Raw genomic sequence first — 18498 nt, forward strand, 5'->3', positions numbered from 1 at the left:
CTTTCTTCAACCAGAACGGTTTCTCCCTATCTATTCATTTGAGCTCCTTTGTGGTTTGAATACCAGTTATCAAATTTCCCTCTAACCTTCTGAACTGTAAAGGAAGCAGCTCCTCAGGAGGTACAGACAATATGGAAGAGGCCTGTTGAAAATGTGGAGAACGTGGACGGGCAAGAAGGACTGAAAAGTAACATTGTATGCGCAGTGTCGACACTGAATACACCAATAACAGCTTGCACTATATAGTGCCTTTCATTGCATGAAAAGCTTCCCAGGCACCTCAAATAATTTATACCCAGACAGGTATGAGCACTTCAGAACATATTACTAAAAAAGTAGATAAATAGGAGCCAGTTGGTAAGATGCCTCCCAATAGGTTAATATTACAGCTAAAGGCTCGTGGAGTTGGAGGTAATATATTAGCATAAATAAGGAATTGCTAACCCGATGTAGAAACCAGGGATGAAAGGCCTATTCAGTTTCACAGGCTGGAGTAGGGTATTATGAGGATTAATGCTGGAGTCTCAGCTGTTTACCTTCTGGAATGTGCCTGAGCAAAGGAAGTCTGGAGAGAAATGCAATGGATTTTGTTGAGGTTCGTCCTGAGCAGCTCCATGATGTGGGGCTCTGTGCGTGTCCCGGGAAACAGACCGTACAGCACAGAGGCCAATATCACAGATGCCTGGAGGGCCATCAGTGCAGTGAAAGACACGCTTTGGTCTGCCTGAACCTTGCTGGTCTTCCAGTTGAAAGAGTCGATCCTGACTAAGTGGTGCAGACTGGCACATTCCAAGGTCCAGGACTACATGCTGAGGGACGCAATAAAACTTGGGGCAACTGCCACCAAGGCAAAGTGGGGAAATACCACCTTGGAAGATCCTTCTGCCAAAGCAAAGCAAGGGGTCCAATCAGTAATCAGACCCTGCTGATGCCTCAGCTAAATGCCAAAAGTTCAAGGGCAGCTAGGGATGGACAAGAAAGGCAGGCTGGCCAGCCAGCTACACCCATGTCCCACAAATTAATATGAAAAAAAAACCCACAGTAAATTTACTAGATTTGTTCCTGGAATGAGGATGTTCCGTCTATAAACTCAATTGTGCTTCTTTTTGGTATTTATACAAATGAGAAGAGATCTTATTCGAGGTCCTTCAGTATCTTTACAGGGTAGATACTGAGAGGCCGCGTATCCTGTTTAGAAAGTATAAAACATAAATGTAGTTTTGTAATATGGGTCCAGTCATTAGGGCTGGCAAAGTTCTGAATTTTTTTAGAATTTTCTACCCCACAAGGTTGTGGCTGCTGTGTCATTGAATAAGGTCGATAGATTAGATTTCAGAAAACCTAATCTGCGAATGTAGGCAATGAACATGAATATGGATTTGAGGTGGAAAATTAGCCAAGATGATATTGGATGAAGGCAGGCAAGAAGGGCCCAAAGCCTACTTGCCTGGTTTCTCATGTTATTGTTAGTGATACTCTGGTTCTTCCTTCAGTTACATAATAACTATGTGCATTTCTCTTGCATAGCTATTGTGGATGATGAAAGACTCTCTGCGGAGGAAATGGATGAGAGGAGGCATCAGAACATTGCCTATGAATATTTATGCCACCTAGAGGAAGCCAAACGGTAAGCATAATTTGAGTTCTATCTTTAATTGTGTGAAATAGAATTTGTGACGAAAGTTGTCATAAATGTTTGCAGAGAATTTCCTTTTGAGCGAGAAATTAAGTCCAGCATTGTTTCCAAAAATGTGGAACGTTGGATATATTGGTGCACAAGTTGGAATCAAGGTTAGGCCCTTGCACACAAAGGAGCAATCAAAATCCCTGATGTATAAGCTTGGTTTCCCTTGCAGCATCAGCAGTTTGGATCAGCTTCCCAATCTGCACTATGCATATCCTCTCATCTGATGCTGCAGTCTACAGTGGTACACGTTCTCACAAGGTTCAACGGGAGATGAGATGGAGACTTTCTTTCCCTCTTGTAAAAATGTAAATTGGTGTCAAAAAAGACCTGTTGAGTTTGCTCAGAGGAGTAGACAGTTCTTCCACTGTCTTGACCAGTGGCCTTAACTACGTCCACCAAAAAGCACGTAACTATTCATTTCATCTGACTTGGAATCCTTCTGTAAGCAAATTGGGTGTCGCATTTATGCTGTGTACACACATCTTTTGTAAGTGATGCAGTATCAAAAAAAAAGCAAGTGATTTTATTTCTTGCAGACCATGAAGATCTGAACTGTGCTTAAATTGTGGCAGCAATAGATATAGTTTAACTAGTTTAGTAGCCTTGGAATGGTGATGCGTAAGCTTGCCTTCAGCATAATGCATTCCACTATGGAATAGCTTACTAATGCTCGGTCTTAGGATCACACATGAGTAACTGAACTGTTGAATAAACTGATGAGGGAAGAACAATTTGCACTTCAATAGTGCCAATTTAAGGACCTCAAGATTTTCCGAAGTGCTTTAGAGAAAATTTTATACTCTCTTGAAGAATTTTCACCCTTGTCTAACGTAGGACATGTTTAGCCATGGAACTGCAGCCCAGCAGCCAAAGAAGGGCCTAGCCATTGTTGAAGGAATAGAATATACTATTGTGGTAAAGCAGCTCACACACACTTTTCCCATCATTTTAATGGAAAATTACAGTCATCAGCTGTCTGACAGAATGTGTGCAGGCCTCTACAGGGGCTGTTGGACTTGTATGAAGAGGCTAAGCTACAGAATGTCTTTTCAACTAATCAGGTTGATGAATCACACTTGATGCAGGCAAAGCCAAAACCAAGAAATGTTATCTAGAATATTTTAATTCATAACAAAATCAGGTTTAAAGGAGACCAAAACGTGGGATTGGACAAGAAAGACACGAACGAAGCATCTTCATTTTTTGAAATTTTAAAATCTGTCTTTGCCAGTAACTAAAGTTTGAAGGAATTAGACTCCAGTGTTCCAGAAAAGTGGTTTGGCTGTAATTAAGAGTTGTCACACCATTTAAGAATGAATTTAGGCTTGAAAGTGAGAACCCTAACTTTTCCTGGCATCTTTTAATGAATACCTACTTGGTGAGCAATGCAACTTCACACCCTTACATTTTTTTCAATGTCTAGTCTCAGTGACATTTTGTTAAATACAGCCAGCAACTTCTGGATTTCCATGTTGAACTGCACATTGACAGACACTCTGCCTGAATTCACCACGAAGAAATAAATCAACCGCACAACTGGTCATATCATAAAATCCAGACCTTCATCTTGGATAAGTCAGGGAGACAATTAACAATAAAAATTACTGCTCCACATGTTTTCATTTGCTATTACAGAATTTGAGAATTACCGAAAAAGGCTTTGACAAAATGTCTTTTTTTTTCAGTAATATGCATATTGCTACATATTTAATTTTCAAAGTTGTATCAGTTAACTCCTCAAAGAAGCACGAATATTAAGAGGTGTTGGTTCACCATGTTGCAAAACTAGTTTGGTTGTTGTATTTGTAGTTATGGTGGAAATCTGTCACCATGATACAGTTTATTAGGCCTTTTGGAAAGAGCGTTGATTCACAGGTGGCACATATAATGATTTGTTGAACCACAGTGCTGATTCCATTGCAAAACATGGCTTGTTATGTTGATTCCATGCTACGTTTTAGTTTGGGAAAGAAACTTCTCAGTGTACAAGTAAAAAAAAAATTGATGCAAGCTATTATTGATACAGAATATTGTTGTTTAAAATTGTTGTTATACGTATTTGTCTGGGGCTTTCTCAGGATGAAACACGTCACTTGATCGATTTCCCAACTGTGTCAGTAATTTGCTGTCTGTGTGCTGAGTTTACTAACTTGACCTGCAGTTGCCTTCTGTACTTTTGGCTAGAGCGAAGAAGAATAAAAATTAACATTAAAATGCGTCTGGTAACAAGATAGTGATCTGCTTGAAAGTAGTCTCTGAGTACGCATTTTCTGAAGTGAGAGGCACTGAGGGAGGGGGAAGAAACATGCTTTGTTACCAATGATTGTATCGGTGATAATGGGAACTGCAGATGCTGGAGAATCCAAGATAACCAAGTGTGGAGCTGGATGAACACAGTAGGCCAAGCAGCATCTCAGGAGCATCTCTCTGATGAAGGGTCTAGGCCCGAAACATCAGCTTTTGTGCTCCTGAGATGCTGCTTGGCCTGCTGTGTTCATCCAGCTCCACACTTTGGTAACAAAGCAACGATAACAATCTGTTTTTACTCAAGTCAGACAACACCAGATTACAGTCCCACGGGTTTATGTAGAATCACGCAAGCTTTCGGAGCGCAGTCACCCTAGTCCCACGCTGGCATCTCCACTTCGTGGCTACAGTCTGTTTTTTCCTATATACTCTCCTATTGTGTAACTTTACTCTCTGCTGTGAAAATAAATGATACGTACCTAGCTGTAGCGAGACCAGCAATCGGACTCATTCTAGATTTGTCTCACTTGAACATATTTATGCCTTTTGTTGTATCTTGTTTGTATTCTCAAATATGGAGTTGCCCTACGCAATGAAGCGATGTGAGGATGCAGGTTGTGTTTCAGTTGCTGTAGTCTTTCTTGTAGATGCCGATGAACCGTTCCTTGCTGAATGTCTGGTTAGAAGCAGTTAAGAGTTGACCGTGTTGCTGTGGGTTTGAGCAAGGATGGCAGATTTTCTCAGAGGGTTCTCATGATGCCTATTGTTACTGAGACTAGTTTCAGTTGCAGATTTCTTATGATGAAATTTTAAATTTAATTGTGTCATGATGGGGTTTTATCCCCTGACAGCATTAGCCTGGGCTTCTGAATTACTGGTTCAGTGACATTTATTACTGTGACACCACCTCCCTTAATCCTGAGAAATGTTATTTACACAGTTCCACATTACAGCTTATTAGCCACTTAAACAATGATCATAAGGGTTTTTAGTAGGGAAGGAGTTTGCAGATGCAGAATCTGTAGTGTGAAAGTGTAGTTACAGAACATAGAACATTACAGCACAGTACAGGCCCTTTGGCCCTCGATGTTGTGTCGACCTGTCATACCGATCTCAAGCCCATCTAACCTGCACTATTCCATGTACGTCCATAGTTCATAGACTTCACAGTTGGCCTTCGATATGTTCTAAACGACATTTTCTTTCCTGAGCAGTGTGAAGCAATGTCTTTTTCCCAGGATGGGGGAATCCAAAACTAGAGGGCATAGGTTTAGGATGACAGGGGAAAGATTTAAAAGGTACGTGACGGGTAACTTTTTCATGCAGAGGATGGTGCATGTGTGGAATGAGCTGCCAGAGGAAGTGATGGAGGCGGATACCATTACAACATTTAAAAGCATCTGGATGAGTACTTGATAGGAAGGGTTTAGAGAGATATGGCCCAAATTCCGGCAAAGAGGACCGAACAGCATAGGTGAGCTGGACTGAAGGATCTGTTTCTGTGCAGTAAACCCTATGCTCTATACCTCCGTTAGTCTGAGGTAAGCTGCTTTCACAGTGATTTGATTTGATTTATTGTCACGTGTACTTAAGTACAGTGAAGAGCAGTGCCAGCAATTCATAGTAAGCAAGGGCATACAGGTCATGGGGTGAAAAAAAAACGAGACACGAGCGTACGAGTTGTCACACAGAGCATGCACTAGGCAAGATCATCATTAGCAAGTTCAGTCTTTTTTGAAGTTAGAGAGTCCATTCATCAGATTAATAATGGCTGAGAAGATGATGTTCCTGAACCTGCTGGCGCGCGTGTTCAGCTTCTGTATTTTCTGCCTGTTGGAAGAGGTTGTTGGAGAGCATTGCTGGGGTGCAATGGGCCTTTGATGTTGGCAGCCTTCCCATGGCAAGGGGCTGTGTAGAAGGAGTCCGTGGTTGAAAAGTTGGCTTCTGTGATGGTCTGGGCTGGGCACACAACCTTTGGTACTATTTTCCAGCCCTGGGTTGCCATACTAGGCTCTTATGCATCCAGATGGTATGCTCTCAATGATGCATCTGTAACTGTTGGTGAGGGACCTTTGTGAACATGCCAAATTTTCTGAGCAGCCTGGGGAAGAAGAGGTATTGTGCTTTCTTGACCATCTCATCTATGTGAGGAGTCCGGGATAGGTGGTCAGTTGTCGTCACTCCTAGGGACCTGACACTCTCCACCCTCTTGGCCTCATTTCTGTTGATGGAGATGGCGATGTGCTCTCCTCCTTTTCTTTCTGAAGTCAACGATCAGTTCTTTAGTTTTGCCGACGTTGGGAGAGGGTTTTCAATGCACTATGACACCAAGCCCTCTATATCTCTCTGTATTCTGACTCGTTGTTTGATATCCTGCCACAGTGGTGTCATCAGCAAGCTTGTGGATGATGTTCATTCGGAATTTGGTATCACAGTCATGGGTGTAAAGGGGGTACAGCAGGGGGCTGAGAACGTATCCGTGGGGGCTCCATTGTTCTGTGTTATTGTGGAGGAGGTGCACTTGTCTATCTTCACTGCGATTAGTGGGTCGGAAAGCTGAGGATCCAGTTGCAAAGGGCACAGCCGAAACCTAGGTCTTGACTTCTGAGATAGGTTGACCAGGGGATTGTGGTGTTGAAGGCAGAGCTGTAGTCGATGAGCAGGAGCCTAATGTAGGTGTCCTTGTGGTCCAGATGTACCAGGGATGAGTGCAGAGTTAGTGAAATTGTGTCCGCTGTGGACCTGTTACATCAGTAGGCAAATTTTAGAGGATCGAGGCAGGCTGGGCGACTGGAGTTGATGTGGGCAATGACCAGCCTCTCGAAGCACTTGATTACGAAGGTCAGAGCCACTGGGTGATTGATATTAAGGCACATTGTGTGTGCTTTCTTAGGTACTGGGATGATGGTGATCTTCTTCAAGTGGTGGTGATTCCTTCGAGATGCTATAATATTTCATTGCATAAGTTGCTCTGAAGGATATATCCACTTAGTATTGAAACCCTTGTTATCATTTCTTGAATAATAGCCACAACTAACTAAAAATGTTATCTAATTTGTTTTTAAACCATCAGTGTACTCAAAACCATTCAGAAGCTTAGAATGAGAGATAATGGGAACTGCAGGTGCTGGAGAATCCAAGGTAACAAAGTGTGGAGCTGGATGAACACAGCAGGCCAAGCAGTACCTCCAGGAGCACAAAAGCTGACGTTTCAGGCCTAGACCCTCCTTCAGAAAAGGGGGATGGGGAGAGGGTTCTGGAATAAATAGGGAGAGAGGGGGAGGCGGATGGAGAGAAAAGAAGATAGGTGGAGAGGAGAGTATAGGTAGGGAGGGGATAGATCAGTCCAGGGAAGACGGACAGGTCAAGGAGGAGGGATGAGGTTAGTAGGTAGATGGGGGTGCGGCTTGGGGTGGGAGGAAGGGATGGGTGAGAGGAAGAACAGGTTAGGGAAGCAGAGACAGGTTGGGCTGGTTTTGGGATGTGGTGGGGGAAGGGGAGATTCTTGTCTCTCTTTTCTCTCCATCTTCGGTCCGCCTCCCCCTCTCTCCCTATTTATTCCAGTTCCCTCTCCCCATCCCCCTCTCTGATGAGGGGTCTAGGCCCGAAACGTCAGCTTTTGTGCTCCTGAGATGCTGCTTGGCCTGCTGTGTTCGTCCAGCTCCACACTTTGTTATCTCGGAAGCTTAGAATGTTGACTTTAACAGGCTTTGACATATTTTTCAATCCCAGGACTATATCAAGCTCTAAAGTCTCCAGTTGTGCTTCATCTCTTAATTGTTCGCAGAGGCTACCACACCCCGTGTTTTAAATAATGTTCGTACCTGGTAATTTGCTCAATAAAAAAATTGGTACTTATCTTTGAATTTGACTTTGGGAGTTAAGACCACACGTCCCCATTTATTTTGTTGCTCAAATGGCCTTAGTTTTGCTGGGCTGTAATCTTCAAATACATCACTAGCTCTTGTAGCATGTGAATCATTAAATAACCTTCAGCAATTATAAAATGTCATTTTTTTCATGACTCTGAGACATTGCTAGAGTGCTTTACAAACAATAAAGTATGCTGGTAATTTAATTAATTGATATTAATTTGATTTAAGTTTTGAAATTCACAGGGGATTTATACAGAGCAGATGGGAAGAAATTGCCCCGTATTGTAAAACAATAAAGAATGAAAGAGCAGAGATTTAAAGTAGCTTACACAAGAAGCAAATGTGATCTAAGAAATGATTTTCTCAATGTGTAGTTGGAGGCTAGAATATACTTCCTGGAAGTGTGTTGAAGGCAGATTCAATTGAGACATTTGGAAGGACACTGGCTGTTTGCATCCCTGTACGTTATTTGCATAGAAACAGAGAAAAGGCAGCAGAACAGAATTAAATCATAACGTTCATTCAGACAGCCAAATTGCTTCCTCCTGTACTGTAACAGTTCTGTGATTCTATGACTTCAGTTTTGTTTTAATGTTTGTAAGGTACTCCTGGCTAGCTTCAAAGGATTGCTTGTTTATTTTTGATTTCAACAATGAGAGTGGGCATATGAGCTAAACAAATCAATGTTTCCTCAAGAGTGCCAGGGACCCGGTTCGACTCCCACCTTGGGTGACTGTGTCTGTGTGGAGTTTGCGCATTCTCCCCGTGTTTGCGTGGGATTCCTCCCAGGTGCTCTGGTTTCCTCCCACAGTCCAAAGATGTGCATGTTAGGTGAACTGACCATGCTAAATTGCCCGTAGTGTTCAGGGATGTGTAGATTAGACTGGTTAAAGGGGTAGTGGTTGGGTATGGGTGGGATGCTCTTCAAAGGGTCAGTGTGTGGATTTCTTGGGCTGAATGGCATGTTTCCACCCTGTAGGGTTTCTATGATTCACTTGCACCGGGAAATGATGAGAGAATGGAGATTTGGTGAAAATCTGAAAAAGCAGTCTTGCTTATAAAGAAAGTTCCTTAAAGTTTATACAGTGTTGAAATGAGCACTTTGTACAAATTTGAACAGTGGCCAGCCACAAACCACTGCTGTGATCCAGTGAATGTTCTGTAGTACATTAGGAGCTTGGTGCATAGTCTTCAGATTTAAGACCACCAAACAAAATTTTCTGTTTTATTCCTCCCTTTTAAGAATGAATTTGAATTGAAAGTTGAAAGATTGCTGAGCTGTTATTATTAATGTTTCCTTCAAGTGATAAGTACTCCTCTAGTTACAAATGTTGTGGTACTGTATTTTCTCTTGGGCTACATCCTTGATGCAGTTTTTAACATTTATAACTTTAAAAAAGACAGAGCAATCATAGGTGTGGTTACTGTAGATTGCCTTAGCCATTTTGCGCGCAACGTGTACTTGTGCACATGTCTACATGCATCCTAATGAGAATGATCTGATAATTACGAACAAAAGCAGACAGCTGCAGAATTGGCGCCAGACTGAATTGGCAACTACTCAAACATGTCCGTTGCCTGCTGAGGTTAGCCACTTGCTGATGTGGTAAGCACAGTCACGAGTGTATAAGTTGATACTCTCTCGCCAATGATCATCCTGTTCTGTATTTCATTTTCCTGAGCTTGTTCTAAGAGCTGGTGGAATTTGTTGCTTCACCTTGTTGCTGCTAATGAATCTGATATTTTGAAATGACATACAAGCAACACAGAAATAATTTGGTGTGAGCAATTCTTTACCCATCGGTGTAGATATTTACTTTCTAAAGAAGGTTTTTTTGCACGTTTTAAGTCCTCCAAAACCTTGATATGTTAGACTTGCAGCATTGAGTTGTTCAGTTATTTTAATGACAAATTTGTTTTTGCCAGCTAATTTAAGAGATCTTTGCTCTTCAGAAGTGAACATTGAATTTTTTTTTTAAACTGCAGCAGTTTTAATCGTATGCTTGAGGCTTGTGGTTAAAGAGGATTTCTAAAGATCTGATTTGACACATTTTATTTTGATTCATTCTCAGAATGCATTTGTTGCTGGTAATGCTGACGTTTCTAGTGCATGCATAGATTTCTTGTTTACCCGTTAGCTCGGTCGTTTTGAGAGTAATTAAAAGTCAGTCACATTTGGTGCTGAAGGCATATATTACCAAACCAGGTAAAGACAGAACATGCCCTTCATTTAAACAAAACCTGAATGAATCACTTGAGCTTTTGAGTCAATCAAAGACGTTAGTGACCACTTTTACTGATGCCAGCTTTATTTTCAGATCTTTATGAATCCTGAATTTAAATTCTGCAACTGCCGTGATAAGAAATTGCCATCTTCAACTTATTCTGGTCCACACTTCTTTTTTAGGACAAATTCTGTAACATAACTAACACCAAGCAATCGTGTGTTTTGACAAAGTGCATGGGATTCTTATTGTTTTTTTTAATTTAAAAAGAAACCTCTAGCTATTTTTGTTTTTTAAAAAAATGTTATCCTAATTGTGATTTTTTTTTTGTTTCTCTCTCTCTCTCTCTCTCTCTCTCTCTCTCTCTCTCTCTCTCTCTCTCTCTCTCTCTTCCTGTTGCTTCATCACATTATGTTGACTGCTTACCAATATTTATTTTGGGATCATTTGGCTTCAGACTTATAGCCTTGAGTCACGTATGGTGAAGTGAGCTGGGAGGGACTGCCCATGACATCATACGTTTGCCCAAATGTGATATCAAGGCACTCTAGGAAAATTGAAGCCAATGGAAATCAAGAGGAAGGTTCCTGGTTGGCTGCAGTCATGCCTAGCACAGAAGGAACATGTGGTGTGTTTGTGAGAACTAATCTTCTTGGCACCAAGACATTGCAGGAGTTTGGCAGGGTAGTGTCCAATGCCCAGAAGTCTTCAGTTACTGAATCAGATTTAGATTTAAATGTTATTATCACACGTAATCCAGAACAGGAGTACGATATCACCACACATGGTGCCATCTTAGGTTTGAAGGTACTTGGGTACATAACTTAGATACACATAGTGGCATAGAGAAACAACCTGAAAAGTAAAGCATTATCATTGTTTTTCTATTAAGAACAAAGACATAAAGTTAAAGATTAACATTACAGTCCTTCATAGTACTAAGTGGGGAAAAATAAAGGCGCAAGGATAAAATTTCAACAGCCTGTAAGTGCACTCCTGCTTTGGTCTGCTCTCTGGGAAATCTTGGGCTTACTGTCAATGCTGCAGATGCCAGGGGACCTCCCTCACTGACGTGTTGGGCTCAGGCCCACAGCTGTTTCCATGCATAGGTCCTTCAGCTGTCAGAGCTGAGGACCCACAGCCGCTGCCAAGCTCCCTATGATGCCAGTGCCGCGGTGCTCTCACTCTCTCTTTCCGCCCCCCCCCAAGAACTTTGGAAGGTTAGTTTTAAAAAAATGAGGAGCGAGAGGAAAATAAAATCAAGCTCATCAATGACCTTTCCTGAAAGTTGGAAGATCTTCATTCTTTTTGCAGCATTCCGTTCCTTTTACAACTCCTGCTCCATGAATGAAGTAGTTCATGCTGCTCTGACTTTTGGAAGCAATGTGCTGGTAATGAAGCTCCACTGTTGTACCGGCCGCACCATTAGTATAAATGTGTTGATTCATTCAGCAAAGTGGCCAATTAATTCTGATTTGCATTAATACGCACGAAAAAGAGTAATAGAGTCATAGAGGTTTACAGCATGGAAACAGGCCCTTTGGCCCAACTTGTCTATGTCACTCGGTTTGCACAATAAATTCTAGACACGTTTGCCTGCATTTAGTCCATATCCCTTCATGCCTACCCATCCACGTTTCTGTCCAAATATTTCTATCTATTCAAATTGTACTGGCCTTTACCAAATACCTCTGACAGCCCATTCCAGGCACTCACCCCACACCCCACCTCTGCGTTGAAAAAAATTGCCGCTCTGAACCCTTTTGTATCTCTCCCCCTCTCACCTGAAGCTTATGCCCTTGTGTTTTGGTCTTCCCTACCATGGAGAAATGCTGTTGGCCATCTACCTTATCTATGCCTCTCATGGTTATAGAGACAACGATGGAAAAGGGGAGAGAGACAGACAGAATGAGAAAGAGCTTGCATTTCTATACTTCTGTTCACAGTTTTCAAGATGCCAGAAAGTGCTGCTGCTTTTAATGAACTCAAAAATCTGTTTATTACAAAGCAAAAACTTTCTTGTAAAGGAAATGGAGAAACTGGTTTACTTCTAAACTATAATCTGGAATTAGAACAAATCCCCTCAAATCCCAAACACAGATACACCTCTCATAATACGAAAGATGACAGCCTATACAGAGAGGATTTTTGTATATTATTTTTAAAAATGGGCAAAAGGAAGAAAACAACTTTGTTGGCCAAGGGTCTGATGGCCACTGCTAAAATGAAATGACTTTTTGCAGTTCACTAGATTTCTTGTTGACCAAATGGAATTGCTGACAGCTGTAGTGTGACAACAAAAATCTTCAATTCAGGTTGCAGCCAAGCTGGGTCTGTGTCTGGAAAGTTGCCAGAGTTTAGCTTTGCAAAGTTTAGAAGGTAGTGAAAAATACTAATATGTAAATGTTACCAAGTTCCCAGAAACTCCTCTTGAAAGGGCATCTTGTGTCTCCCTAAAAATGAGCTGTTTCTCCAAGGTTACTGAACTTTCCCTAAAAATACGTGAACCACAGCATACCATAACTGTTGAATTCATTTTCAATAATCCATTTTATGAATGCTCTTCAATCCAGAAAACAAATCCAAACAGTTCCACATTTTCCAGTTTTACTTTCAGTCCTTAAATATAAAGTGTGTATTCCCAACAATACACAGCAAGAATAGGGCCAGGGCCACGGCTAACAAATAATGAGCAGCATTTGTACAACACAAATGCCAAGCAAAGACCACGATGGCATTATAATCCCGAAATTCCATGCTACCAACATGGTAGGCAGTCACCATTGAAAACTAACTGGAGCAGCTGTGCAAATACTGTGACTAGGGGTTCATGTCAGAAGCTTGATAACCTTGTGGCTCCCTCAAAAACGTATTCACCATCTGCAAGGCACAAGTTAAGAGTGTAATGTAATACTTTCCATTTACCTGGGAAGGGTACAGCTTCAGGCAACACTGAAGTAACTCAACACAATCAGACAATGCATCCCACCTGATAAATACCTAACTTACTGCATTAAACATTAATTCGCCAAACCACTGGCATACCGTGTTTATAGGATATGCTGTTTGCAGGATGCACTGGAGTAGTGACCTGTGACTGTGAAATCTCCTTGTTCCTCCAGGTGATGGACAGATGGCAATTTACTTCTAAATTTCACACTACCTTGACCTGGAACTGCTTTGCTGTTCCTTTACTGTCACTGTATCAAAATTAAGGAATAGGAATTGGAGGGTGCAGCTATTTAAACAGGCAGCTCACTACCACCCTTTGGGCAATTAGGAACAAGTTAGAAATTCTGACCTTGAGTGATACCCACCTAGTATGAACTAATTCATAATAAAAATTCTTTTCCATTCAACTGCAAGATTTTTATTTGACCTATTTTGCCCACCAGAAGGACCAAACACTTGCCAAGATGACAGTTCACCATTTTTTTTGCTGCAAGTTTAAGTGAACTTATGTTGCAAAGCAACTATGCACTTAAATTTTTTCACCTTTTTATAATGTCATATTATTGTCTAAATGAATTATCTTTTAAAAGATGTATAAATGAAAGATTTGTTGTTTAATTGCTGCATGTTTGACCATGACCCCTTAAGTAGAAATACTTCACTTCGACTTTAATATTTTAAAAGTGCTTTTGAGTGACAGAATGTACAATTTCAGTTTGTTTTCTCTACTCAGGCATATTATCTTTTTAGATTATATATAAAAACACTGAAAAATAAGTTACCTTCCGGGTTTGACTTCGCTTTCCTATTGCTCTTTGCTTTTCTTGAAATGTGAGCTTTGCTGGCAAGGCCATTGTTAATTGTTTGCCTTTACATGCCCTTGAGAGGGTGATGGGTGAAGTTTGAGGACTTCACTGATGGAGGTCACTAATTTGGAAGGTATTATTGAAAGAGACTTGGCAAGTTAAATGCATGTATCTTGCAAGTGGTACACACTGTTGCAACTTTAGGTCAGCACAAATGGTGACCAAGAATGCTGTTTTGTCTAGGGCAGGCTGAAGCTTTTTGAGTGTTGGAACCACATCCATCCAGACAAATGGAGGGTATCCCATCAAACTTCTACAGAGGAATTTGTCAGTAATGGAGTTGCCACTTATCGGCCTAATTCTGAATATTGGCCATATGGACATGAATTGGTTTAGTATCTGACGTGTGTGGATGATACTTAACATTGTGCATTCGTCAGCTGATTGCCTCATTTGTATGATAGAGGCAAGGCCATTGATGAAACAGCTGAAAATAATTAGGCCTCTGGCACTTCCCAGTGGAATGCCTACAGTGATGTCCTAGGACTGGGACGATTGACCAACAACAATTACAGTCACATTCTTTTGTGATTCCAACCACAGAGTTTTCCTCTGATTTCCAATGAGCTGAATTTTGCCATGGTACCTTGAATCCACACCCAGACAAATGTGGCCTTAATGTCAAGGGTGGTCATTCTCTCCTTGCTTTTCAAAGTCAGCTGTTTTGCCTGTGGCTTAACAAAGATTATATTGAGGTTAGGAGTTACATGTCTTTAGATTCCAAGTTGTGTCGAGGTAATTTACAGGTTGTGTGTAAGGTATTAGTCTACAAGTGCTGCTTGATAGCATTGTCTACCACTTCTTACCATACTAATTGGCTGTATCACTCTGCATTTTGTTTACTTGGAAATTTTTCATGTTGATAGGTGGAAGCCATTCTCATAGCTGTATAGGGACAGCTCAGTTAGGATTGTGTTATTTACATTGGAGAGAGATTTTAAAAAGTAAATATGCAGCATGGTGCATCTTGGTGCCTTTGTACATGAAAGAAAATTAGCATGCAGGCCCAGAAGGTAATTAAGATACCATATGAAATGTTGTCCTTTTATTGCTTGGGGGTTGGGAGTTTAAAAATCCAAGTCTTGTTACAACTGTATAGATGTTATTGAGGCTACACATGGAGTACTGTATATAGTTTTGATCCCTACATTGAGAAAAGGATAAACTGGCATTGGAGGTTGTTCTAAAGAGTTTGATTTCTGAATTGCAGAGGTTGGCTTATCAAGCATGGCTAAAGAATTTAGGGCTTAATTCATGAGAGTTTGGAAGAGTGAGGGGTGATTTTGTTGTAATGTCCAGGATTCTTAGGAGGCCTGAAAAAGGGTAGATGTTGCAAAGATATTTCAACTATTGGGAGATTTTGAAGTAGGGAACGTTCACTACTCTTAGAAGAAATTCCTTTGCATCTCAGCATTAAATGAATGTCTAGAATTCTCTTCCCCCAGTTAGTAGATTAATAGATTTTGAAGCATTGAGGAGTTGAGGGCTACAATGAGCTGGCACACATAAAAAGGATTTGAGGCCTGGGTTAGATCAGCCATTAGCTTGTATGATGGTGGGCAGGCTGGGGGCTGAATGGCCTATTCCAGCTCCTGTTTCTTCATTGCTCACTGCTTAGGTTCATACATTACAATTTGAACAAGTTAGTCGAGATTTGCAAATCACAGTATAAGTGCTGTCCAAAAACTGTCCTAATACGAGGGGCGCAACCGCTTTTTAGTTTTGCACACTATGATCCCTTAACCAGTAAACTTTGCAAGGAATAATTTTTGTCCCAATGACTTGGACAGTTCAGTCTTTGAATTTGTGAAGTGGGTTGAGTTGTGTTGTCATTGAAAAGACATGGAATATTATTTCCTCAACTTAATCCTGAACTTGCTGGTTTGGCAGTCAAATCCCTGTTCAGCGGTGAAGCATTTGTTTCAGGTTCCTGATGGCATATCGTTCCATGATTTGATGTTCCTTCTGAGGTGCAAGGCCTGATGGTGGTGCCTTCTCCATCTTTTATGAGACCTGACCCAACGATCTGGGAGCTGAATCAAACAGGGTTTGGGGTAGCAGGCAAGATTTCCCTCTCCATCATTCTCTGGCAGTGCAATTACCCCATACTAAAACTGGACATTATATCTCTGGCAGTGAAACATAGAACAAAGTAACAACCTTACTGTGCACTTCTATTTGAGTGAGATTTAAAATCATGATTTTGTGAAACCAAATGAATTAACTGATTAAATGAGCGCAAATCTGGCCTTGTAGATCCACTGGAAACACATTTTAACTTCTCTTTAAGGAATCTGTACTTCAGAATTATTTCATCCCAGCTATACTATGAAACAGACCTTCCTAATGATGTTATCACTGGTTTATGACATTTATTTTATTCAATATCCAACATAATTAGAATTTTCTCACTATGTTCTTGGCAATTAATGCCCCTGTTCTTGTATGCATTTTTGTCATTTACTGTACAGTCTGTCAGGTTGTTAATAATAGCCAGTTGCAATGTGTATATATAGAAACTTGGTCCCTGAAAGCAAGGTACACAAAACTCAATCAAATCAAAATTTCAAGCTAATAAAATGTGAGGCTGGATGAACGCAGCAGGCAAAGCAGCATCTCAGGAGCACAAAAGCTGACGTTTCGGGCCTAGACCCTCCTTCAGAGAGGGGGATGGGGTGAGGGTTCTGGAATAAATAGGGAGAGAGGGAGAGGCGGACGACTCCTCCCCCCCCCCCCAACCCCTATTTATTCCAGAACCCTCCCCCCATCCCCCTCTCTGATGAAGGGTCTAGGCCCGAAACGTCAGCTTTTGTGCTCCTGAGATGCTGCTTGGCCAGCTGCGTTCATCCAGCCTCACATTTTATTATCTTGGATTCTCCATCTGCAGTTCCCATTATCACTGATACAAAATTTCAAGCTGTGGTGATTCAACTAAGAATAGGTATGAACTAGAATGGGCAAGCTTAAGGGTAGCTGTGGATGTGGGCGTAGTCAAGACAGATGAGGTGTGGAGGAACAACAATATAGAGAATATATACAATCGGATAACCAAGTTCATTTACTGTTGTACAGTTATAGTATATAGATTGTGACATGATGCTCCCAGTTCTCTTCAACTTTCTACACAATGGTTACCTTGTGAAAAGGAATCTTTGTTCAGAAACTAAATTGAAGCAAATAAACATGTATAACAACAATATATGAAAGAAGATTTGGTAACTGTTCTGGTAAATGTCTTTGAAATATTGATTAACCTTTTATATTTTCAGCAATTTTTGTATCTATTATTATTCATTAGCTACATTGAATGACAGAAAAATAGATCAAATCATCATCTATTATTAATTTACATTTCTAAATCTGTAGACTCTGAGAAATCCAAAATACTTGTTCTGTGAAATAGACACATTACCATATTAAGAAGTGTGAAGTAAATTTATCTTTAGGTAAACAGAGGAAGGGGGGTTTACGACATTATGTGCACAGTATCCACAGTGTAAGGAACATAAATCCTGAATAAATCACAGTATTTGTGGATTAGAGTTCATCTCCATATTTTTGCCCAAAAGTGATTTGTTTCTACCAGATGTAAAGTATGGGTCACCAAACTGAAATATGAACTTCAATGAATACTTGTTCAGCATGGAGAGAGTAGAATTACTGCTGTCAAGTGTAGACATAAGTACATTTTCTGCTGCAAAAGTAAGAATGAAAACATTGATATTTTTTGTAACCTGTTAATAAAATCCATGTTCCGTCATTAGAGCCTTTTAACACATTTCCTTTAACAACACATATAACTGGATTTAATAGTCACTTTGTAGTTCAGAACCTGAGTATTGCTGATAAAAGACATGCTGTCAAAGCTGTATTGGCTCGTGCACACATGGCAGAATTTTAAAATCCCATATATCAGAGGGAACAGCAATTTCTACTGTATGGAAGAAGGGTACTGATTAGTGGACAACTTGACTCTGATTAGTAGAGGCAGTGCAATGGAGAATACACCAGGGAATAGTTGTATGCCAAGCTTTGTTCAGATTCAAACCAGGCAAGTTGGCTGTCTTTAGACTATCTTCATGCAGTACAAATTGATCATCGCTTTGAGATTTGGTATTTCAGAAATTCTAGCCTGATGAGTGGTATGTCTTTTTTTTTGAAGCAATGCTAAAGTTAATAATAGCTTAGGGAAATGTATGCACGTAGCAGATGCCACTCTTAAACTCATTTGAAATCATGTATTTTGGATATTGAATTTCAGTTAGTACAGTGATGTCTTCATCTTGGATTTGTGGAAGCCAGGATATACCGTAAATAGTCTCTAGGAGAGCAAAAAAAATCCTTTACAAGTCTAGACACAAATTCCTTAATTGATTCCTGGTTTGCTGAAGTATAAATCCAGGGTTGTATTTTCTCGACATAGCTTAAGTGTCAATTTGCTGAAATAAAGAAATCTTTGCAGAAGGATAGGGTGTGGAGAAATTACAATAAAACTCAGCATGCTTTGATGAACGTAGAACATAGAACAATACAGCGTAGAACAGGCCCTTGGCCCTCGATGTTGCGCCAACCTGTGAAGTAATCTAAGCCCCTACACTATCCCATCATCATCCATATGCTTATCCAAGGAAAATGAGATTGACTAA

General features: G+C 40.7%; 1 protein-coding gene across 1 annotated transcript in view; it reads left to right on the forward strand.

Annotated features, from left to right (window-relative positions):
* The window catches only part of iqgap2 (IQ motif containing GTPase activating protein 2), a 328015-nt gene that overhangs the window by 34144 nt on the left and 275373 nt on the right, over nt 1–18498 (forward strand). Inside the window, exon 2 of the mRNA XM_048527158.2 lies at nt 1528–1627. Coding sequence (XP_048383115.1) covers nt 1528–1627 — 100 coding nt within the window. The remainder of the gene's footprint in view (nt 1–1527; nt 1628–18498) is intronic.

Source organism: Stegostoma tigrinum, chromosome 3 (genome assembly GCF_030684315.1).
Source record: "Stegostoma tigrinum isolate sSteTig4 chromosome 3, sSteTig4.hap1, whole genome shotgun sequence".
NCBI lineage: Eukaryota > Metazoa > Chordata > Chondrichthyes > Orectolobiformes > Stegostomatidae > Stegostoma > Stegostoma tigrinum.